The following is a 22106-nucleotide window of genomic DNA, read 5'->3' as shown; positions in this document are numbered from 1 at the left end:
CTTCATAGGAGAGGTGCACCAGCCCTCTGGTCATCTTCATGGCCTCCTCTTTACTCGCTTAAGCAGCCCCACGTCCCTCTGTGTTGGGGGGCCCGGAGCCGAATGCAGTACTGCAGGTGGGGTCTCACCATAACAGAGTAGAAGTGGGTTCTTGCGTTTAATCCCTTGTGCTTCAGTGGCACATCTGAATGTACGTGCGAATTTGTTTGTTGAGGGCTTATGTTTCCTAAGTTTAGGTGAAGAGGTAGGGGAGTGTGTGGAAGCAGAATATGTTCATGCTCTAAAGGCCAGGAAAAAAAACCAAACACTTATTTGGGGAGGAAAAGAGTAGTACCTTTCATATGGTATTCCTGTGTTGTGCAAGTGTGATGAGCAGTGTGGGCCGCTGGCATGGTATGTGAAGAATCATAGTGCTGTTATTCACTGTGTTTCTCCCTAGTCTCATGTAAAAGTGTTTTGAGGTGATGCGTCTGTGCATTGTTGACAGGCAGCACCTCCTCAGTTCTTCATAACTTTGGAGGTGCTGGGGAGGGCTATATGTAGTTCTCTGTGTGGCTCTTCCACCTTTCCTCATCTGTCGCTGGAGACGTATGCAGTGAAAAATACTATAATGCAAAGTACCAAAGAGCAGACATCGGGCTGCTTTAGTTTCATCAGCACCAAATCATAAGGTGAATTTAGAAATGTAATGCAGTTGTAAAATGTTGCTCTTTAGTACTGTCTGATGTTGGGGTTGTTTAAAAAAAAAATTAATTTTAAATCACTTCATTTGACTTTAAGAATTTGTTGGGTTTGATCACTGAATGAGGAAGCAGCTGTGAGCACTTGAGCACAAGTGGAACGATGCAGCTGTTGAAAGACATGCCTTACATAATACTCCTTAGTTGCTTATGCTGGTTTTGATTTGCCAGAGACACTAGTTTCAGCAATACTAGTTGCAATTTTGGAGGTTGGGTGGGGTTTTTTGCTTTTTGGGTTTCTTTTTGCTGAAGAAGGTTGATTGAATTTTGTGATTTTTTTTTTTTTTTTTTTAATATAAGTTTTCTTTTTTCACTCTGTTCAGCCTGAAACAGCACAGTTTGTTGAAATGGGGTTTGCTGTGGTTGTCTGCAGAGTGTTTGTTTGCACTGATAGTGTGCTTCAGGTAGTGCTTTGTTGCTGCCCTCCCTCCATTCACCGTTTGAGGAGGATTTCTGGTGTTAGTAATTTGCCTGTTGGGGAGACTTGCAGTCATTTGGCTGCTGCTTGTACTTCCCTCTGGGTTTCAGAGGGCTTATTTGTCCAGCACTTAAAGCAACGCTAGTGGGATCTGGGAAGCCTTAGGTCAGTTCTTGTCTCTTTTAGGGCACTGTTCTTGCCTCTCTCAAGTTTGTGGCGGGTTCATCACCTTCTCACTTTGTTGAAGGTGTTGAGAAGGTGTCCAGGTTCATGCGCAAGCTTTGGGAGTGCAGGTCTTGATTAGGGACAATCTCTATTCTGTTTTACGTAAGAGGAGACAGAGAGATGACTCCTTTACCTTTTTTGTGTGTGGATTTGTTTGGCTTTTTTTTTTCCTCCTTCTTTAAACAGGGACTTCAGTGTAGTCTTTTCTTGGGTAAGAGTTAGCATCCTGAAGATGCCTGTAAGTGCTCTTTATACAATTAACAACTCTGCTTCCTGAAATACTAACAGATATACTCAGTTGTAAATATGTGAGTAATATTTCAGTGGGACTGCTTAGCTAAGACAAGTCTAAACAGGGTGAACCATGATAATATAATCAGGATCTCATCATTGTATTTTTTTCATTTTCAAAGCTTTGTACTGTTATACTTTATGCTAATATTGTCATTTCTTTATTTTAGAATTGCTACACAAGTTTACAGTAAAACTGGAATTTAACCAGTTATGGAGCTGGCTCACAGTTTGTTGCTGAATGAGGAAGCATTAGCTCAAATCACAGAAGCAAAGAGACCCGTCTTTATCTTTGAATGGTTAAGATTTCTGGATAAAGTACTGGTAGCTGCTAACAAGGTAATTTTGCGGTGTCCCCCCTCTCCTTCTTTCTAAAACATTTATATTAATTTCATGCCAGAGAAAGTTGACAGGTGATGGCCAGATTTCTGATTCAGCCTGAAGAGCCTCTGTACTAGTTTCTAGCTGTAGGCAGTCAGTCTGACTCTGTTATATAATACATAGCTTGGTTTGAGTTCTTCATTGTCTTAAGTATTTGGAAGGCAAAACCTTCCTTCCAGAGTAGGGATTCTTGGTGGTAAACAGGATTAAAAGATGTTCTAGGCAGGCAGGGCTGTATTTTTAGTAAGTATTTTAAAAAGGCAAAACCAAATGGAGTAACAGTGCTAATTCTGAGCATTTAGCATCTGTCTTTGCTATTATTGAATGTACCTTAAATCTCTGTGAGACAAGCAGTTTTCTGACCTACATACAAGGGGGAGTGGTATAAGGTTTACTTCAATATCTTTTAGGTTTTGCTGGGTGTTGGAGGCAAGACAAAGGATTAAGTTACTTTCCTTACTTATTTTTGGTCCATTAACAGACGGATGTCAAGGAAAAACAGAAGAAACTTGTAGAACAACTAACAGGACTCATCAGCAGTTCCCCTGGGCCACCTACGCGAAAACTACTAGCAAAAAATCTTGCTGCTCTTTACAGCATTGGAGACACATTTACTGTTTTTCAGACACTTGACAAGTGTAATGACATCATCAAGAGCAAAGACGATACTGCAGCCTACCTGCCCACAAAACTGTATGTTTAATGTAACTGGGGAAAAGGGAGTTATTTTTAAGTGGTCCTGGGTATTAAAGAAGAATATGATTGTATACATGCACATTACGTTTACCTTTTGCATGTTCATTTGTAGCTAACGTGCTTGGTATAGCAGAGGAAAAGAGCAGGATTTGGATTGTGGAGGGCAGGACTCAAAGGTGACACATACATGGCTAGGTGAAAGTGAGATGTTAGATGTTTTCCTTTAGGCAAGGGACTGTCTTATGTCTCTTCATATGCTTATGTCGTGGAGAGGATAACAGTTGATGAAGTGATGCAATGAAGAGATCCTGCTAGTGGAATTATTGCTGATTGCACACAGGTACCCTTTTTAAGATGAAACCTGCAGATTGTCAAACAAGAGTGTTATCTGTGCCCAGAGAATTGTAAGCAAATGTTCAAAGCTTTTTTCTTTTTCCCCCCATCAAATCTTGCCCCTACCATGATATACTGCATATGTCTCTCAAACAGGGTCTGTATACTTGGATTTGTGTGTGCATGTGATCCAGTTCTTCTTTACTCAGAGGAGCTGTCTCACTGGTAGAGGTGGGCTATAATGAGTCAGTAATAAATAGGTTTACTAAACGGTAATCAACCCAAGATTTTCAGGTTTAAAAACAAGGCTTGTTCCTTCATGATGAAAAGGTGAATGTTTTCAGGAGCTGCTTCTTGGCTGGCCTGAAGTAATTTGTTATGTAACCACGGTACAGTGTTACTTAAAAAAATCCTAATCACAAATGGCAAGGCAAGAAAAATATGTATAGAACTCTTTTTATGGATCCAGTGATTTTTACAGTGCCTATAAATGTTCTTGTGTTATGCAGTACTTTTATATATTTTAATTTTAGGCGTGGAAAAAAACATCATTCAGTATCTACAGAAATGTGAGCATATATTAAAGGGTAGGGGTTATCTTGCAGGCGCTTGGAAAAGAGACACTTTATTGAGACACAAAACCCTACTCTTGCTTACATTTCAGCATATACTTGTCTTCTCCAGAATCTATGTGTAGATTCTGTAGTAATAGCCATTCAAATACATTTATGTTCTTAGAAGCTGATTAAGGTTTTCCTTAAAGTAGTGGGGGATAATAATTAGTTTTTTATTCATCAGTGATTATTAAAACATACATTTTTGAGCATTTTATCTTCACTTATATGATACAGAAAAAGAGTACACCAATTCATGTCTTTTTTCATAGGGCTGCTGTGGCATGCGTTGGAGCATTCTATGAAAAAATGGGCAGAATGCTGGGTAGTTCTTTCCCAGAAACAGTGAATAATCTTTTAAAGTCTCTGAAAAGTGCAGAGGTAAGTTGCAGATTATTTATATATGTGGTCTTGATTCCATTTAGACTGAAACTTGCTTCCCCCAGAAGAGTTTGCCAGAGTGCCTGATTATCTACCTAGAAAAATGCAAATCACTTACATGGTTAGTATCAAGCGAAACACAGGCATGTATTTTTACTGCGGAAGAGTTTTTAGAGTTTTGTCATACGATTATAGTAGTTGCTTCATAGTGACATCATTAATTAAAATTGTAAAATGGTTGTATGTACCATTACTAATTACTGCATTAGGATTTCTGATCCTGAGTAAACCTTCAGTTGTTTAAAAATTAATAGTAAATACTTGAGTCTTGCACCAAGATGTTGCTCTGCATGTGAGAAGGATACATTGCTCCCCCAAAAAGAGAAAGAGTGTCATGATACTGGGAGGATGTGTCCTGTGCTGTTGGGTGTGCTTTTGGTTAGTGTTTTGGTGGGTGTGTTTTGGGTTTGGGTGTTTTGTTTTTTTTTTTTTACCCTCCAACTGTAATTACTTGCCTGTGTGCAGGTATAGTAGGAAGCGGTTGACTACCTGGGATTCCTGTTCTTCCAGCTGATTTTGCCTTGTTTTCCCAAGGCTGCAGCCAGGGCGTGGGGGCAGAGGTGGGTAGGACAGAAATATCTTGTCTAGGGTAATATGTTGGATCATCTTAATCTATGTGACACCTGAGGTAGTGTGAGTAAAGCTGTGTATAGTGCTTACTGCTGTCTAAAACCAGAGAGGTGCAGTTGTATGGCTGCAGTGAACTGTATTATAAATGTTTCAAAAAATATTCCTGCCTGGAAACAGGAAAATGCAGAATTATGCACCTGGTTCAATATGAATACTGTGTCCATGTTTTTTGCATAAATGTTTTTGTGTGTATGTGCAGTCTCAAGGCCGCAGTGAAATTCTGATGAGTTTACAGAAAGTCCTGAGTGGACTTGGAGGAGCAGCAGCTTCTTGTCACCGTGATATTTATAAGAATGCCAGATCTCTGTTGACGGACAGATCTATGGCTGTACGATGCGCAGTGGCTAAGGTGAGTTTGTTTATCACCAGTCCTGTAATTGTAAAGTACCTGCAGTCTAATAGCAGCTGTTGTTTGTGATAGGAAATTTGATAATTACTTGAGCAAGGTAAGTCCTTATTAGTTTATACTAATAATTTGAATTACTTCATGCAAACAGAGGTACTGTAATACTGTTTTCCCTGCTTCTTAAACAAACATGAGATAAAATATCTTAGCTGTGAGCCTCAATGTGAAAAGTTTTGGTAACAGTTCTTTTGTTATGCTTTCCTCTTTTATTTAAGTATTTACCTATTCCATAAGGCTTCTGACTGTTTACTCAGCAAAGTTATTTGGTGAGTGGGAGAGTGTGTGTGTGTAAATTAACTTTGAAAATATTCATATTAAAATACTTGTTGAATAAACCTGATAATTACACTGACACTTAGATAAAAGGTAAGAATGGTCTCCACTGGTGCTCAGCAAGTCTTTTTTTCCTACAGTGTCTGCTCGAATTACAGAATGAAGCAGTGTTTATGTGGACAGCTGAACTTGAGAATGTTGCAACGCTATGCTTCAAAGCTCTGGAAAACTCAAACTATGGTGTGCGAGTTGCAGTGTCAAAGCTTTTGGGGACGGTCATGGCTACAGCACTGATACCAAAACAAGCAACAGGTACAAATCCTTCTGGATTTCGTTTCAAAGTGGACAAATTGCACGTTCAGTACCATGTTACATTACAGTGTTGTAGCGTACATTATTGTTCCAGAAGATGAAAGCTTGTAGTTGGATTGTTTGGTTTTATAAACTCTAAGTTAAAAAGAGAAAAGATTGCAGAATCCCTGTTGTCATAGAAGGACAGAGCAAACTAACAAAAATCACCTGGGAAAATGAACTTATTTCTTAAACATGAAAACAAGCTGTTGTCTGAAATATTGGCTGGATTTCTGTTTGCAAGACAGTTTTTAATTGATAAGTCTGGTTTCAGGATCATTGCTTGTAATGTTTGGAACTTTGGGATTAAATGATAACTTTCCTTTTTTGCAAAAGTGATGCGGCAGAATGTGAAGAGAGCCACGCTTGAGGAGGTTTTGGAGCTTATGGCCACAGGATTTCTGCGGGGAGGATCTGGTTTCCTAAAGAGTGGTGGAGAGATGTTAAAAGTAGGAGGATCAGTCAATAGGGAAGTGCGAGTTGGTGTTACCCAGGTTTGTCATGAGCTGTATGTAATATTTTTAACTTTTTTTTTTTTAAGTAAAGTAACATTTATACATAACTGTCACCCTTTTAGCAGGGAAAATGCACACTTTTGTTCCTTATTTGTTTATAAGTTTACTTACAAGTCTGGTTTGACCCACCTGTTTTGTTAGATGTACATGTAGTGTCATTCATCTAAGCTACTTTCTTTTATTATTGATGTGCATTAACAATAGCTTGAAATACGTGCCAAAGAAAGCTTATTTGATCAGTGTATATGAGGTGGGATTAACTCGCAAAAATATTGGAAACCTTAGTATGTTGAAGACTTTAGTTCCACTTTTCAATTTTTTTCCTTTTAGGGAGGGCACACTGTTGTCCTTTTGTGTGTGCTCTTCAGCTGCTGGGTAGTTTTACAGCCCTAATTTGTTAAACTACATTTCTTCACTCCATATGTCTGTCTTGAGTAGCTGAAATCTCCTGAATGTGGAAGCTCCACTTGTCTGATAGAGAAAGGTGGCAGCAGCATCTCTTCAAGTTCAGGGATTCTCACTCTGACATATGTTTCAATATACTGCAGTAACTTGCCAGAATCCACATTTTTTGATCGTGGGGTATTTTGTGAAACCCATGCTATTTTTCTAAGCCCTTTTCAAGTGAACTTGATGGAAATGCCTGGTCTTCATTGTGAATTAGAACACATTAATGTTGTTGCTGTTATTAACATATGCTCTTAAAAATTCTAAAGAGGCACATATTTAGAGCAGTGGACCGGGTTTTCTCGCTGTCATCCAAAGAGTATTTAGTGCTTCACAGAATGTATAGCAGTATAGTGGCTACTCTTGGCACTGGAAAACAGTTCAGTTTCTACAGCAAAGACCTGGCTAATAGATTGATTCATCCTGTTTTGCTACTGTACTGCATTATGCATGAGTATAACTGTAGTGTTTAGTCTTTGGTGACTGAATATAGTCCTTCATTTCTGTTTTAATTGGATCTGTTTGTAATTTCTGAATTTGCAGGCCTATGTTGTGTTTGTCACAACGTTGGGAGGTCAGTGGTTGGAGCGCAACTTTGCTACATTTTTGTCCCATGTACTTGATCTGGTCTCCCATCCTCGGGCAACTCAAACCCATGTGGAGGCAGTTTACTCTCGAAGATGCGTGTCCTTTATCCTGAGAGCAACTGTGGGCAGCTTACTTGGGGAGAAAGCACAGATTGCAGCTGCCAAAGATATATGTCAAGCCATTGGTAAACAAATGAAGGCAGTGGGTAAGAGCCATTTTTCTTTCTTTGAGATCAATTAAAAGTTACTGTTGTTATACTGGCTCAGGCATTTTTCAGCTTTCTCATACTTTGAGGAGTAATTTTGTTCTTCTGAGATGAAACAGTTGCAGAAATTCTTCCTCCTGCTACCTTGTTAAAGTTGCAGGCAATTGTGTTATGTATTTGGTGATCGGAAGAACTATTTATTTATTTATTTATTTATTTTAGATTACTTCCCTTCATAAAAGGGGAATGATTTTCTAAATTTGTACTGTAGTAGACACGTAAACATGAAGTTGATATTGAAGTCCCTTTTCTTTGAAGTCACAGTTGCTGCTTCTGGGATATTTTATAGGAGAAAGAACCTGCAGTGAGATCTAGGAACTTAATTTGGGTAACTTTAAGAGGGATTAGTGGTTGTGATTAATTATTTACAAGTTTTGGTGGTCGGGGTTTTTTTTTTTTTTGTTTTGTGGTGTGGTGTTGTTTTGTTGGGTTTTTTTAGTGTTATTTCATACACATATATATGCAATTTTGTATGCAGAACCTAGGTATGTCGAGATTATGATTTTGTTACTCTCTATAGATACAATACACATGCTGCACACATGTATACTTGCTTTTGGTATGTTATACTATTAATCCTACCTCTCAGTCTATTGAATTCCATAATAAATGATGGGCATAACTCTTTCATGGTCTTCTGATGATTGTGTTTGGCTCATAGCTGTAAAACTATTTCTCTTCAGAACACAGTTACTTTGCAAGTTCATGCTATGATCAAGCTTGTGGCTTTGTTTTAATATAAGGTTGATGTCAAAACTGAACTATCCTTATTTATCCTGTGTATGGTGAGATGTGATTCAAGTGGAAGTTAAGCAAAATATTTTTTCTTTCTTTTTTGCAGAAGCAGTAGTGAATGATGCTAACAGTGAAAATAAATCAGGAGCAGCTGATGTAGCTGCAAGCCAGCATGTAATGGTGTGTGCACTCCAGGAACTGGGTAGTCTGGTTCAGAGTCTGAATGCCACTGCATCTCCTCTTATTCAAGAGCCCTCTATTGGTATGCAAATAGATTTAAATAGATGAAAGGAAATATTTGAGCAATGAATATGAAATATCATTCAGTCTAGTTAAATAATAAATCAGTATATAATAAATAAGGTGATGAAACTGGCATTCCTTGTAGTATTCCAGGTAGCTACATTTGTTCAGCTCATTTCTAGTGTTTAGTGTCCTAACTTTAGGTCAAGTTTGATTAAAGTATTAAGGAACTATTTTGATCAAAGTTTGCTTGCAGCTCTTTTTTAGGGTGATTAAAGTTGATTTTTAGCATTGATTTGTTTCTGATAATAGTTTTACAGGAAATAAAAGGTTTTGCTACAGAAGGTCTGAAATATTTGCTCCTGGAAAGCTGTATTGCCCTCAGATATCAAATTTCTGTGGGGACATTAAGAGTATTTTGTTGGGATGAAGCTGTGGATAGTCTCATTTTAAGTTGATAAGGGTTTGTATGGTATTTTCCTCTTGTTTATTTTAACATCTAAATTCACCTTTACGCTATAGTGTTGCAGGTTTTTTCAGTTTGCGGATGTTGAGGGTTTTTTCCAATTGAAGTGCAAGCTCCTTTAGATATTTCATTATATAGATTGTTGTCTTGATGCATATGACATCTTTCTCATACTGATTTTGCTCCAGCCGTGGTGTGGGGAAGACTGTGCTCGTATTAATTCCTTCTGGCTGCTGTGCCCTGTAAGAACAGAGGGGACTATCTCAGAGTTACTTCTACCTGCTTACTTCATAGCAGCTAGCACAAGTTATGCACTAGCTACAGAAAAAAGCAAAAGATAAGGTGTCAGTGGGGGCTTTGAAGTAGGAGTTCGCAAAATTTGAGATCTGGACTAAGGGAGGTGTTGGTGTGAAGACGGACTGGACTGAAGAGCTCAGGTAGAAAGCAAGGATTAAGGAGGCATAGAGGTTAGAATGTGTAGAAGGATGCAGGGTGACAGTGGGAGACAGCACTGTGTTAAAACTAGAGTATAGCAGTCGGTGACTTCTGTAGGGTGTGCTTTTCTACAGTATGAAGCAAACCCAAAGATCAGTCTTAATGTTGTTCTGTTACTGGCAATCTCTGTAAAAGAAGTCAAAATTGTAGCAATCATCTCATCCAGTGCCTGTTCCTTATGTAGGATTACTGCCTCTTTTCAGTTGTTCAAGTAGTAGAAGTCAGTGCTGTGGTTCTGGCAGCTCCAGCATTGCTGGTAAAAACCTGATTTGGAGAAGCATATTGCTAATAATGTTTCCCTCTTGAAGAAGGTGAAGTCATAAAATTCAAGTACTTTAATTCTGATTTTCTTAACTTTCTTGTTGCCTGTCTAGTATCAATTTAGTTGTCTGTATTAAAGAGCTCATCATACCTCTAAAACTGTAAACTCTCTTTCTGTAGGTCTGTTGGAGACAGTAACTTCAGTTCTTCTTCATCCCAGCATGGCTGCTCGGCTTGCTGCCGCATGGTGTTTGCGGTGTGTAGCTGTGGCATTGCCTTTTCAGTTGACTCCATTTTTAGATAGATGTGCAGAAAGGCTCAACAATCTGAAGACCTCCCCTGAAGCTGTTAGTGGCTACAGTTTTGCAATGGCTGCTTTGTTAGGTGGTGTGCATCAGTGTCCCTTAGGTATTCCTCATGCCAAAGGAAAGGTGAGATGTTTCATCTGTGAGTGTACTAAAAGATACCTTTTTGTCTAGAAATAGTAGCTTTGCAAAATGTGTGACATGGTAACAACATAAAGCATTATCAAAACTGAGCTTGTGCCTAGAAAGAGAGCAATTGCCAGAGCATGTGTTTGTAGTATTTCAGTTGTAATATTTACCACCTTTATCTCCCCACCCCTTTCAAATTTGCTTTCTTGTTCAGCAATTATTCATTAATATGCTAAAGAGAATATTCCTCTCTGCATTGTCATATGCAAAACACTGATCATCTGCATGAAATGTAATCTGCATTAATTCTTTATGGAAGGTCAATTTAAATGATTTGAGAATATCTTTATATATAGTCTGTGAGGGTGGATGTGTTGCAGTAGCTTTCAGTGGCTTAATTTATGTATTTAAAATACATTGGTTTTCATCATTGCTGCAGATGGTGGTCAGTATTGCTGAGGATCTGTTACGAACTGCTGCACAAAACAGCAGGCTGTCCTTGCAGCGGACTCAAGCTGGATGGCTTTTACTTGGAGCACTTATGACTTTAGGTTTGTAAAAATTGTTTTTTTGTTTTGGTTTAATGCTTGTCCAACATTTCTTATATCCATTGTGGCAAATGGTCTCTGCATATGATCAGTCCAGTATCTAGCACATATCAAGGGAAACAGAGTGTTAGTGATTTATTTTAGCCTTGGTTTTTTTTTCTGGGAAAAAGTGAAATATTAGTGTTTATGTAAGCTGAAGGATAGTAGAAGGTGTGGTACTTAAAAAAAGAGTTCTGCTCTGGTTTTAAAAACCCAGTCTTTAGTCATTCTGTGGAAAGGGCAACCCCTCATCTTCCTTCCTTAATCAGTGCAGAAGAAGTGGAATGTAAATGAAACACAGTGAGCATTTCAACAAGTTGCATATGTGTGTCTGGAGAGGCAACAGTACTGATTATAAGTGCTATCAGTTTAAAAACTGTTCAGCTGTCTTTTAAAAAAGCCAACCTTATGTTCGTATCTGCCGTCACAGAAATACCAGAAGATGTATTTTGAAGGTTCTAAGTATACTCTTGGATTTTGCAGCAATAGTAGTGGGTTGTGGGTTTTCTGTTTTGTTTTTTTATTAATACTGGAAAATATAATAAAGTTCTAACGCATTCTGCAGTATTTTGATCTCTCAGCAAATACCATTTGTTTCAATCTAAATTGCCTCTTATATTACTTTTTTTTTTCTTCCCAGCTTACTGTCATGTTTTTCTAATAGTGTATCCCTATTTTAGGTTGTCCTTCTCCAATATATGTTTAATGCACTTGCACTGAATCTTCTAGAGCTTTTTCAGAAATTTTCTTTAAACTTGGTGGTTAAACTAGTTACGTAATTAGCTGCCAGGTTTTCTTCTATTCATTTTATGAACAAGTTTGAGCAGGCTACAGAGATGGCCTTCAAAGTAATAATAAATAATCGTAGAAGTCAGAATGAAAAGATTGTAAAAAGGCAGTTGGCAGTGGTTACGTATTGCATGACCAGGTATGGAATTGCCTATTTCGTATTTTCAGTACTGATGCCAACAGACAGGCTTACCTATAGTATTTATTTGTCACATTTTCAACCTAGAAATGAGAAAGAATTTTTTGGGCTTTTCGTTGTTCAAGCAGGAGAAAACGAAGAAAAGTGAAGTAAGAGGAAAAATAAAGAGCAAAAGCCTTCATGACAGATTTTTCACTTAGTTAAACAGTTTTTTTAATTATACTGTTACTTCATTTTTTTTTGCACAGGTCCTTCTGTCGTTCGGTATCATCTGCCTAAGATGTTGCTGCTGTGGAGAAATGTATTTCCACGTTCTCTCAAGGAGCTGGAGGCAGAGAAGGCGAGAGGAGATTCTTTTACCTGGCAAGTAACCCTGGAAGGCCGAGCTGGAGCTCTCTGCGGTAAGGATTTCAAACTGCAAGATCACAAGTGTGCAGTAAACCAAAACACGACCCTAAGTATTACAGAGAGAACTCTTGTAACTTCACTTATTTTCAAAGAAAGCAGGAAGATGTGTCAGATTTTCATCACTGTGACCTGGTTTTGGCACATAGTTTTATGAACATGTCGCATAGTCTTTGAATAACCATATTTAGTTGCTGCTTTTTGGATATTCTCTTAGGATCTATTACCTTGCTCACGCTTTGTATTTGTTTCAGTAAAATTTTAATTTAGATTATTTTGTTATTAGCCATGAGGAGTTTTGTTGCTCACTGTCCTGAGCTCCTTACTGAGGATGTGATCAGGAAATTGATGACGCCCATAGAATGTGCCATGACAATGATGTCGCAGTAAGTAGCAATTTTTGCTCTCTTTTTTCACTTTTGTCTTTTCCTGGATCTGAAGTACTGGAACTAATTTGTTTTAACTCATATTCTGACCTAGTGCTAGGAGCTTCTTCTGAGGAGGTACATGTGTCTAATATACAGCAGCATGCATTTTATATTAGAAAAATTTGCTCCATATGGTTACCTCTGGAAATATAATTGTGTTACTCAGAGTAGTTTTCTGAACACTCTTTTCTTGTCTTAGCTGGAGGTCTATCTTGTGAAAAGCTGAAAATGCTCTCTTCAATAACTGCAATATTTCTTTTTGTCTCTTTTCCTGTTTTGGTTCTATAGTATTCCATCAGTAATTAAAGCCCATGGAGCTCATCTCAAAGCTAGTGCAGCTATGGTCCGTTTAAGACTTTATGATATATTGGCTTTATTACCTCCAAAGACGTATGAAGGTATGTAAATTTTTAGCAATTTTTATTAAAGTTAAAATTCTATTACTCTTTTTGATGTAGTTTTGGTGCTTGCTTTTGAAGCAGAAATGATTCAATATAGATATTAGGAGTCTCCATGGGTCTTGTACTATATTCTTCATCTTCTATATGTTGTCTTGACAGTATAAATGCAGAGTATGAATACTGCAAAATATTGAAGTAATGCTTAGAGTATAAAAGTTACAGTCTCATTTGTAGGGTTGAGATGTACAGCGGTCATGTTCTGAACTCCAATTTAGCTGTTTATATTGTTGTTACTTAAAAGCTAGAGAACCCTGTATATTGGTATACTTCAAGGACAGATGTGAGAATGAAGATTCAGTTTGAGTTTCTGGTATTTTTTTTTTCTTTTTAACCTGATCTGTTCTGTTAGCCAGATTTATGCTATTATTAGTAAATTGCCAGGCATGATTTGCCACATGAGCTGACAGATTAGCTTTTTGGTTTGTTTTTAATTCATTAAATTTACATCATCATGTTGATGAGCATATTCCCACAAAAATCTGGATTGTCATCCTGGAGGGAACGGCCTCATCTGTTATTTAGAGCGCTGAATTTAGAATTGGGAGCCCAGGCTTCTCTTTGAAGCCTTTCTCTCAGCTGTGGTCGTGTCAGGTTTCCTTCTCTACTTGCTACTTGTAAAATCAAAGTAATGGTACATGCTTTGATTTGGAATGTCTAATCAATGTTTTGAATAAGAAGCAGCACCAATTCTTTTTAATGTCCATTTGTTTAGGATCATTTAATGCACTTCTTCGAGAGTTGGTAGCAGAATTTACTTTGACAGACAACTCTGCTAATACAACCACATCACTCCTAAGGTCTCTTTGTCATTATGATGATAGCGTTCTTCTTGGCTCTTGGCTGCAGGAAACGGATCATAAGTCAATTGAAGATCAGGTAATAAAAACCCTGTAATAATAGAGTTATCTACAGTATTTGTCTGTGTGATGTGTATGTGAGGGAAGCCTTCTACAACTGAAACTTCATGCCTTGTTTTTAGTCTAATTTCAGAGGTTTGCTAGATGCAAGTCCTTCCATCTATAGTGAACTGTTTTGAGTAAAAGCTGCCTACAGCCGAGATATAAGTTGCACAATGCTACTCATATGGTTGTGGTTAGCGTGCTAACCTAACTTCTTTAAAACAAAGCAGTGCTCCCCACCCTGATCTTCCCAGTCTGGCAGTTCCGTTATTTTATTCTGGGTAAAAAAAAATAATAAAGTTCCACTTAACAAATTTTATAATGAAACTGCTGTCAAATTATCACTCTTCCAAATGGTGTCACAGCAAACCAGGATTTAACTGGTTTTAGAGGTGTAGTATGAAATCCTACATTTAGTTTGGGAGCACTGGCACAATTTTGTTGGCATCATCAGAAATACGCTGCACTTGGGAAAAAAAAAAAGAAGTCTTTGAAACACAAGAATTGGTGTGGGTTTGGTTTTGTTTTTTTTTAAATAATTCCAAATAATCTCAATAATTTTTGGATCAGTTGCTAATGTTGATGCAGTTACCATTTTTTGTATGGCCTTTGGAAAAGGAATATAACATAGGGAACAATTTGTTAATGTTAAGTATTTTAGGAAACTACCTGATAACATCCTCATTGCTTTCCTAATTTGTGATGACTAGGGAGGGGCTGGCTGCCTCTTTTCAAGCCTTTTACCCTCATAAACTTCAGAATTTAATGACACAGAATGAAAATGTTTGTCTATCTGGATATACCCACTATATTTCTGTCTTCATAGTTCTGCTGTGATTTTTGATTTCTCTGTGAACTGCGTTCCTTAGACCGCTCACTGTTCTCAGCAAATGCTGAACTGTGCCATCATAAACTTTGCAACTCAGCTTCTCAGAAATTTCTTGGCATAGGAAGAAGGGCGGAGCTGAAAGCGTCTCTTCTGCCACAGACTATTTAGTAATGGCAAGGTTTCTAAGAAGGCAGCTGTCTGGATTGAACAGATCCAAAAGCTGAAGATTGATACCAAGTGTGAGAAACCAAGGGGAAACTCTTTCTGAGAAAAGATCAGCAGAAATTTGTCAAAGAAAAAAAAATACATTTATAGAATTCCCTCATTTGTCATGGTGGACATAGTAGACTTCCAGTCTACCAGTGCAGTCCTCAATACACAGAGCTTTCTGGGGCATTCCTACTCCTCTCTTCCCTTCCCCCCCCTTCTATTTTACCTATAACCTGTAAGACAGTCACTGTTGGTAACTGAAGCCCTGTACTGCATCACAGATTCTCTTGTTTTATATTTTAGTGTTATGAAAGTCTCTATAAATGTTTGCTCTGTTTTCTGACCTTTAAAAAGAATGCAGAGCTACTAGATTCCAGTTTTGTTTCAGGATTAAATATTTAACAAATCATGAAGATAAGTTTTCTTTTCTGAGGTGTTTCCTGAAAGAACGATGGTTAAGAAGTATTTTCATGATAGGTATGCTCGTCATTTTAATTCTGTTTCTGAATTTTTCTGTACAGGGAATTGCTACAAGCAAAACTGATAATTTAATATACTGTATTGGAACTCAGTGCTCAAACAGAGTGAATGAATAGCCTTTGTAACGAAATGGCACATTGTAGTTGCCGATTTGGAAGCTACTGTTAGTACCAAAATCGATCTGCTTTTGTCTAATTTCCATCTCTGACTACCAGGAGTAGTAGTCTGTGCATTTATCCAGCTGTTAACTGCTTTGACCCTCTGGGATTTAGCTGACCCTGTAAATGCTAGTGTTCTTATGCATGGGGACACTGCAGTTGCATTCGGGTGTCTGTAAGCCATTTTGGTTTTGTAAGCCGCTGCATGTGTGTTTTTGTTATCTCTAGTATCTCACAAATTTTATGTGCGAAGGTATATTCTGAGGTATTCATGTGGCATTTTGCAGCTTCAGCCAAATAGTGCATCTGGAAGTGGTGCTTTGGAACATGATCCGTCTTCTATTTACTTGCGCATCCCTGCTGGTGAAGCTGTACCTGGTCCCCTTCCGTTAGGAGTATCTGTCATTGATGCATCTGTGGCTCTCTTTGGTGTGGTTTTTCCTCATGTCTCTTACAAACATAGGTCAGTTTACATCAGTGTTCAATTTCAGAATCTAATGCATTGTTTTCTGAATAATATTTTTTTCTTTCTTAAAATAACAATCTACTTTAATATCAACTGTCTTTAAATTCAGGGTTCAGTATCTGGTGTTCATTGTGTCTTAGGATTCCAGAGTATGTCTACCCAGTTTAGAAATAAGGCAATTTCCTCAATTTTATTAGTTCTGAAGATTAGAGTTCAGAAGTGGAGACCAGATTCTTCTCTCCTCCATGTAACAGTAGTAATATCTCTGCAACCAGAATTTCCTGAAAAAATACCCACTGTAATTAACTTCAGATCAGCCTTGAGAACATAGCAGCACTATCCATTGAATTTAATTTGGCTTCCATGAGTAAGACCATTTGATTTCTACTTGGCAAACAATTTTATGCATAATGAAAAAGAGCAAATGGAATTCAGCTTATTTTCCTTTGTGTTTTGCATTACCTTTGCAGAGTTATGAGTTGTCAGGACTACTTTTGTCATCCTATTTAGCTAATTCGTCACTGAGCACGGAGTGAAAGCAGCTCTAAGATGCATTTCAAAGTAAAATTATCCTTCAGTGCAATCCTGATGGGAACAGTTATTTTCCTAGCAGTCAGTCTCATTTTGCAGTAAGCTTGAGGCAAGCTTGCAGTATTTCAACTTGATCTATATCAGTTCTTAGCTTTGGAAAGATTTGGCTGGGAAGCTGTGGAGTAGCTAAAAATGCAGATTATTCATTATACTTCTGTTCTTGGTGTCCTCTAGGGAGTACTCCTCCTCCCAGTAACACCTGACATGGTCAAATGGGGAAGAATTGAGGTTAAACAGGGAAACTGATAGGAACAATAACAAGAATGCAGAGTGCAACACTGTTTTGCACGGCAGTGGAAAGGCAACATTGTTTCCACTCTTGTCCTCATAGTTTTCTAGTTATACAGCCAAACATATCTGAAGACTCCCTTCCTCTTGGTGGTGTTTTCTTCAATAGAAATAGTAAACATCTGTGGATGAGCTAAAAGCAAAGGGACTGTTCAGAATAACAGCACCCTTTTTACCTAAAGTGTACCTTTCTGCCTGCTGCAGTCCCTGAAGCATAACTTCTGTGACTGAACTTAAAAGGCCTTTTTATGTGTGGGGTTTCTTTACCAGCTGTGTTTTAATTTGTATTTTGAAAGAACATCACTTAAAATTATGTTCTTTTCTTTGTTTAGATTACAGATGTTGGATCACTTTGCTGAATGTGTGAAGCAGGCTAAAGGTGTTCGCCAGCAAGCTGTGCAACTTAATATCTTTACTGCTGTTCTTAGTGCCTTGAAGGTAAAACTTGTGAATTTGTAATGGAGCCAAAGCTCAACAGTTCGATTCATCGATTTGTAGTCCATACAAAAGGTTGTTAGAAGAACATTACTAAAGTTACCACTTAAACATTCAAGTTTCAAAATGCCAGAACTGATTTTTTTTTTTTTTTCAGATATTGGCATAAGCTGTTGTTTGCATTTATCAGTACAGAGCGAAGATGTAGTCAGCATTCTATAGTACTTAAACTTCCTTAATTTTTCAGTCCTGTAGTTTTATTTGCATTGTAGTGGTGGATTTAAAAACATTGTCATATGTACTCAAAACCACCCTCATGTCATAGAGTATTGTGCAGATGAGGCTTATAGAAATAAAAACAAAAAGGGATTTGGGTTTCCATTTTGGATGTCTTAATTTTTTCTTAAGACTCGCTAATATTGCATAGAATTGTAGATGCTTATGCATAGTCCCACTGACTTCAGTTACAGGTCTGTGTTCTCTATCTACACTTGGAAATCCAGCCTCATGCCATCATGTTAGGAAGCTAGATGACAGCAAGTCACAAATAATATCCCTCAGAAATACTTGCTTTCAGTGAGTTGCATTTCCTCAAGGCTTTCTGGAACACTGTCTTAGAGTGTAAGGCTTTCTTTCTACTAGGCAATTTTTTCAAAGAGTTTCCTTTTTTTCTTGATGCTATTTTATATAGTTTCCAATTCATGAGTCTGTTGGACAACATCTGTCATTGTCATGCTTGTTCATCTGCAGAGCAATTAAGTCCTGCACACTGAGAAAGCTACCCTTGTAGATGTGCCAGCCTGTAGCTAAAGACTGGATGAGTTTCTTCGTGTCTCACTTTTGCCACACAAAATTGGCTGCCTAGTTTAAGCTGATTGTTACTTGGGCTGCATGTCTTTAGTTGACGGCAAAATACCCTGGCAAAACAGCATCTCTCTTGCTTTGTTCTTAGAAACGCGAACCATGTTGCTACAAGTTGAAAAGTAGATTCTGAGACAGGTATCTGGAATTTCCAATACCATGCTAAATGGCTGAAGAACTGTCAAAATTCGGCTGAAATGAGTATTTCAGAAGAGAAAATGAGGATCAATTTCTTCCTCTATAATGCGTACAGTGTTTGTACTTTACATGTTTTAATTATTTTTCCCAATGTAAAAGACTCGGTGAAAGTTGTAGTGAGAGGTGATGTACTATTAATGAAATATAGGAACCAAAGAAGCTGCAGAAACAGTGGTTAATTTTATTGTTTTGTAAAATATTCATATAACAGGCTGTATAAAAGTTTGCAAAGATGTGATCATTAAGCAAAAAATAATGTATGTGAAATGTCCTTGATTTAAATGATTCTTGCAGAAACATAACTGAGCTGTGGTTTTCTTGTTTCAGAGAGAGAGATGTTGCAGTTAGATTTTACAGCATCTCTTTTTCTGGGGTATCCTGTATAAAGCTAGCTCAGATTTAGTACCGGTACAGTGCACATAGCACTGTAATGCATTTGTAAAAGGCTGGTGCAACAGGTCTTCTGGTACGTGAAATAGGCAGTGTTGGTAAATGTGAGACTGTACTGTTGATCCTGAGTTTTAAAAGTTTTCAACAAGTATATTTTAAGATAAATGACCACAAATCTAGACAAAAAGTGAAAGCACATCATTTTTAATGGAAGATCTCAAATACAGTAAACTTGTTTGTACATTTTCCCTTTCTCCCCTGCTTTGGAATGTTTTTTTTTATTTGTTTTGGTTTTTTTTTTTTTCATTCAGGGTTTAGCTGAGAATAAAAGCACTTTAGGACCAGAAGAAGTCCGCAAATCTGCTCTGACATTGGTAATGGGTGCCCTTGATAATCCTAACCCTATTTTGAGATGTGCAGCAGGAGAAGCTCTTGGCAGAATGGCTCAAGTGGTTGGAGAAGCATCTTTCATAGCTAGAATGGCTCAGTACAGTTTTGATAAGTAAGTTGGTTTTGATTCAGAAAAGGAAGTAAAAATATCATTTAATGTAGTTTGGAAGATTCCTCTGCTAAATACCATATTGATGTTTCTCTTTATGCTTGATTGCTATGATTATGTAGATCTAACAAACCTTCATACAGGGTCTTCTTTTGATTTATTTAATGTGATTCTTCCAGGAATAAAAGCTGAGTTGTTAAACTAGTTGGAATGTGAAATTCTACCAATAAATAGTTTTTGATGAGTTACTTGAAAGTGACTACTGCTTCAGATAGATAAATGCGGCTTATGCTGAGTACATCTGTAACACGAATTGTGTGATAGTGGATCTGTTAAATTATGTCAATATGTAAAGATATTATGATTAATCTGCTGGCTAATGGTTAGATAGGTTAGATATAATCCATCTTGCCCCCTGCCCCCCCCCCCCCCCTTGTTTATCCCAGGTCTTTAGAAAGATGCATGTCAGATATAACAAGACCATGTTTTCCATTTTTTGGCTTAAATTTAAGACATCAGCCTATCTGTGAATCAGAATGCACCTGCTTCAAGGCTGCAGCCCATGTTTTTGGCTGGCCAGACTGTGTGCACATAGCCTCAGCCCAGCTCTTCTACCATCATTTTATCTTGTAATAAAGTACATCACCTTTACCATCTTTCCTTGAATTTCTATTACTAGGACTATTTCCTTGGTTTCTTATCTAGGATTCAGGTTGCTAATGGTTGCCAGTCTGTTGACACTGTCAAATAATTTTTTTATATTTGAGATTTGCATTTAGTTTGTTGTTCACTGACAGTTAAAAGCACACTTGCCTCTCATATACAGACAACCAGGACAAACTCTCAAACCTTTCTTTGTTCTAATTAGGATAGCCACCTTTTGTTTCTCCTCCACAACCCCTGAAAAGGTTTTAATTAAGAAGTTATGTATGTGATATGATTCCAAAAGCAGAAGTATCATGGAAAAGACTCAACAAGTCACTACTTCATATGACTAGATCATTCAGAATGCTCTTCATTCTGGTTTAGTTTCATTAATAAAATATTACTAAAAAAAAATAAAAAGAAAAAAAAGCTTTATTGGGAAAGTCACAAAACTCAGCTGTAGAAGAAAATAGCTGTATTAAAAGTTACTCAGCTGACTTTTCAGTGGAAGTTGTAGCTGTGGGTTTCTTTGTCATTTGATTCCTTTTCACTGCAGTGGTCTAGCAATGACTTTTCTGATTCTTAAATTAGTCTGCTATGAAACACTGGTAAGCCCTAGATGCCTTTCCTGTAGTCTTTCACTTCCAAAACTCTTCTTCATCTGAAATCATTCCTGCTTGTCTTATATGTAATCCAGTTTAATATGAATTAAGTACACTGGTTTTGCTTTTGTTGTAAAGGCTTTTCAAGATCTTGCAAGGTGGCCTGCAGAACTTTTAGTCGTTTGCACTGTTAAGGTACTTGAAAGGTTCTTTGTAACAAACTGAGTGAATTACATGATTTCCTTTTATTTAATCATTGGTAGGTTAAAATCTGCTCGAGATGTTGTATCAAGAACGGGCCATTCTTTGGCTCTGGGCTGTCTCCATCGGTATGTTGGTGGAATAGGTTCTGGACAGCATTTGAAAACTAGCGTTAGTATTCTTTTGGCTTTGGCACAAGATGGAACCTCTCCTGAAGTCCAGGTAAAAACCGCAATCACCACAAAACTAAAATGTTCAAGATTTAAAAAAAGTAAAAAATAACATGTTCAGATGCTCTTTAATAGAGTGTCACGTATAAGACAACTCATACGGATGTAGCATGTGCCAGGGAGCATGAAGAAAGTGGAACTTTACTTATAAACTTCTACAGTACAGAATCCCAAATATGTACTGCAGTCAAAATGTAACCTCTCTATTCACTAGGGAAGCAGTTGCAAGTGGTCATGTTAATTCAAACTCACAAGTGTCTGTTTGTCAGTGGCACCAGAGTAATTCACTGTGGGTATATTTCTAGCTTTACCGTAATTGCAAAGCAAAATGCGTTAGTTTTACCTTAGCTGTAAACTAAAGTTTTAATGACTGGTTAATGGTTAACATGTGTTACTTGAGTCTGGGGTCATGAGCAGTAGTTTTCTTTGCCAAGCAATTTCTGTATATGTGACAGTGTCAATAGCGTATGGCAGTACATCATCTTTGGGGGGTTATATTATGATAACAAAATCTGTTGCAAGCCTACTGCAGTTAGGGGACAGAAAGGGGGCTAGTAAGAGCCAAGTCCAAGGTAAGGCAAAACTGGGGAGGAGTTTCTATCCACGATGGACTGTAGACATGTGAAGTCTCATAGGAGGATAGATTTACTCTTAAAGGTTACTGGTAGAGTACAAAGGGGACTAAATATAATGTTGAAAATGCAACGCCTTTGGAGCTGTCAATTAACTAAAAACACTGTGCAGTTCATAAAGTTTCCAAAGTTGAAAATACTTGGAAAGAGAATGCATTGTCTTTACTCTCCCAGGAGAAATTTGAGGAGTCAGTGTCTTGGTCTGTCTTTACTCCCTCTGAAGTATCTGTTTGTAGATGCTGCTGTAAGGGGAAGAGAGGGCTAGATGGACCAGTACATTTGTCTTTAAAGTTGAATATTAGAGGGAAAAGCACTCTCCCCCCCCCCCCCCCCCCCCCCAGTAATGAAATCTATCACAGTACTAGAATAAAAGAATTACTTCAGAAGGAGAAAAACAAAACAAAACAAACCCAAAACGCAACCATCTTTGCTTTT

General features: G+C 37.7%; 1 protein-coding gene across 2 annotated transcripts in view; it reads left to right on the top strand.

The window, feature by feature from the left end:
• The first annotated feature begins 1620 nt into the window (after nucleotides 1–1620).
• Nucleotides 1621–22106, top strand: part of HEATR5B (HEAT repeat containing 5B) — a 51452-nt gene continuing 30966 nt past the window's right edge. Inside the window, exons 1-19 of one of the 2 annotated variants that reach the window (XM_057415408.1) lie at nucleotides 1621–1691; nucleotides 1845–2013; nucleotides 2537–2748; nucleotides 3971–4079; nucleotides 4969–5118; nucleotides 5589–5760; nucleotides 6136–6293; nucleotides 7305–7554; nucleotides 8456–8611; nucleotides 9995–10245; nucleotides 10688–10799; nucleotides 12012–12164; nucleotides 12455–12554; nucleotides 12885–12994; nucleotides 13770–13933; nucleotides 15921–16096; nucleotides 17311–17416; nucleotides 19174–19364; nucleotides 20872–21031. In XM_057415408.1, coding sequence (XP_057271391.1) covers nucleotides 1888–2013; nucleotides 2537–2748; nucleotides 3971–4079; nucleotides 4969–5118; nucleotides 5589–5760; nucleotides 6136–6293; nucleotides 7305–7554; nucleotides 8456–8611; nucleotides 9995–10245; nucleotides 10688–10799; nucleotides 12012–12164; nucleotides 12455–12554; nucleotides 12885–12994; nucleotides 13770–13933; nucleotides 15921–16096; nucleotides 17311–17416; nucleotides 19174–19364; nucleotides 20872–21031 — 2856 coding nt within the window. In that variant the 5' untranslated portion in view covers nucleotides 1621–1691; nucleotides 1845–1887. Of the gene's footprint in view, nucleotides 1692–1844; nucleotides 2014–2536; nucleotides 2749–2969; nucleotides 3156–3970; nucleotides 4080–4968; nucleotides 5119–5588; nucleotides 5761–6135; nucleotides 6294–7304; nucleotides 7555–8455; nucleotides 8612–9994; nucleotides 10246–10687; nucleotides 10800–12011; nucleotides 12165–12454; nucleotides 12555–12884; nucleotides 12995–13769; nucleotides 13934–15920; nucleotides 16097–17310; nucleotides 17417–19173; nucleotides 19365–20871; nucleotides 21032–22106 lie in introns of those variants that run through there. The other variant, XM_057415409.1, reaches the window with a different exon arrangement.

The sequence above is a fragment of the Pezoporus wallicus genome, unplaced genomic scaffold, assembly GCF_028554395.1.
Source record: "Pezoporus wallicus isolate ANWC-B61680 ecotype Strahan unplaced genomic scaffold, APGP_CSIRO_Pwel_v1 contig_5352, whole genome shotgun sequence".
Lineage (NCBI taxonomy): Eukaryota > Metazoa > Chordata > Aves > Psittaciformes > Psittacidae > Pezoporus > Pezoporus wallicus.
This window is presented reverse-complemented; position numbering and strand designations above follow the sequence as displayed.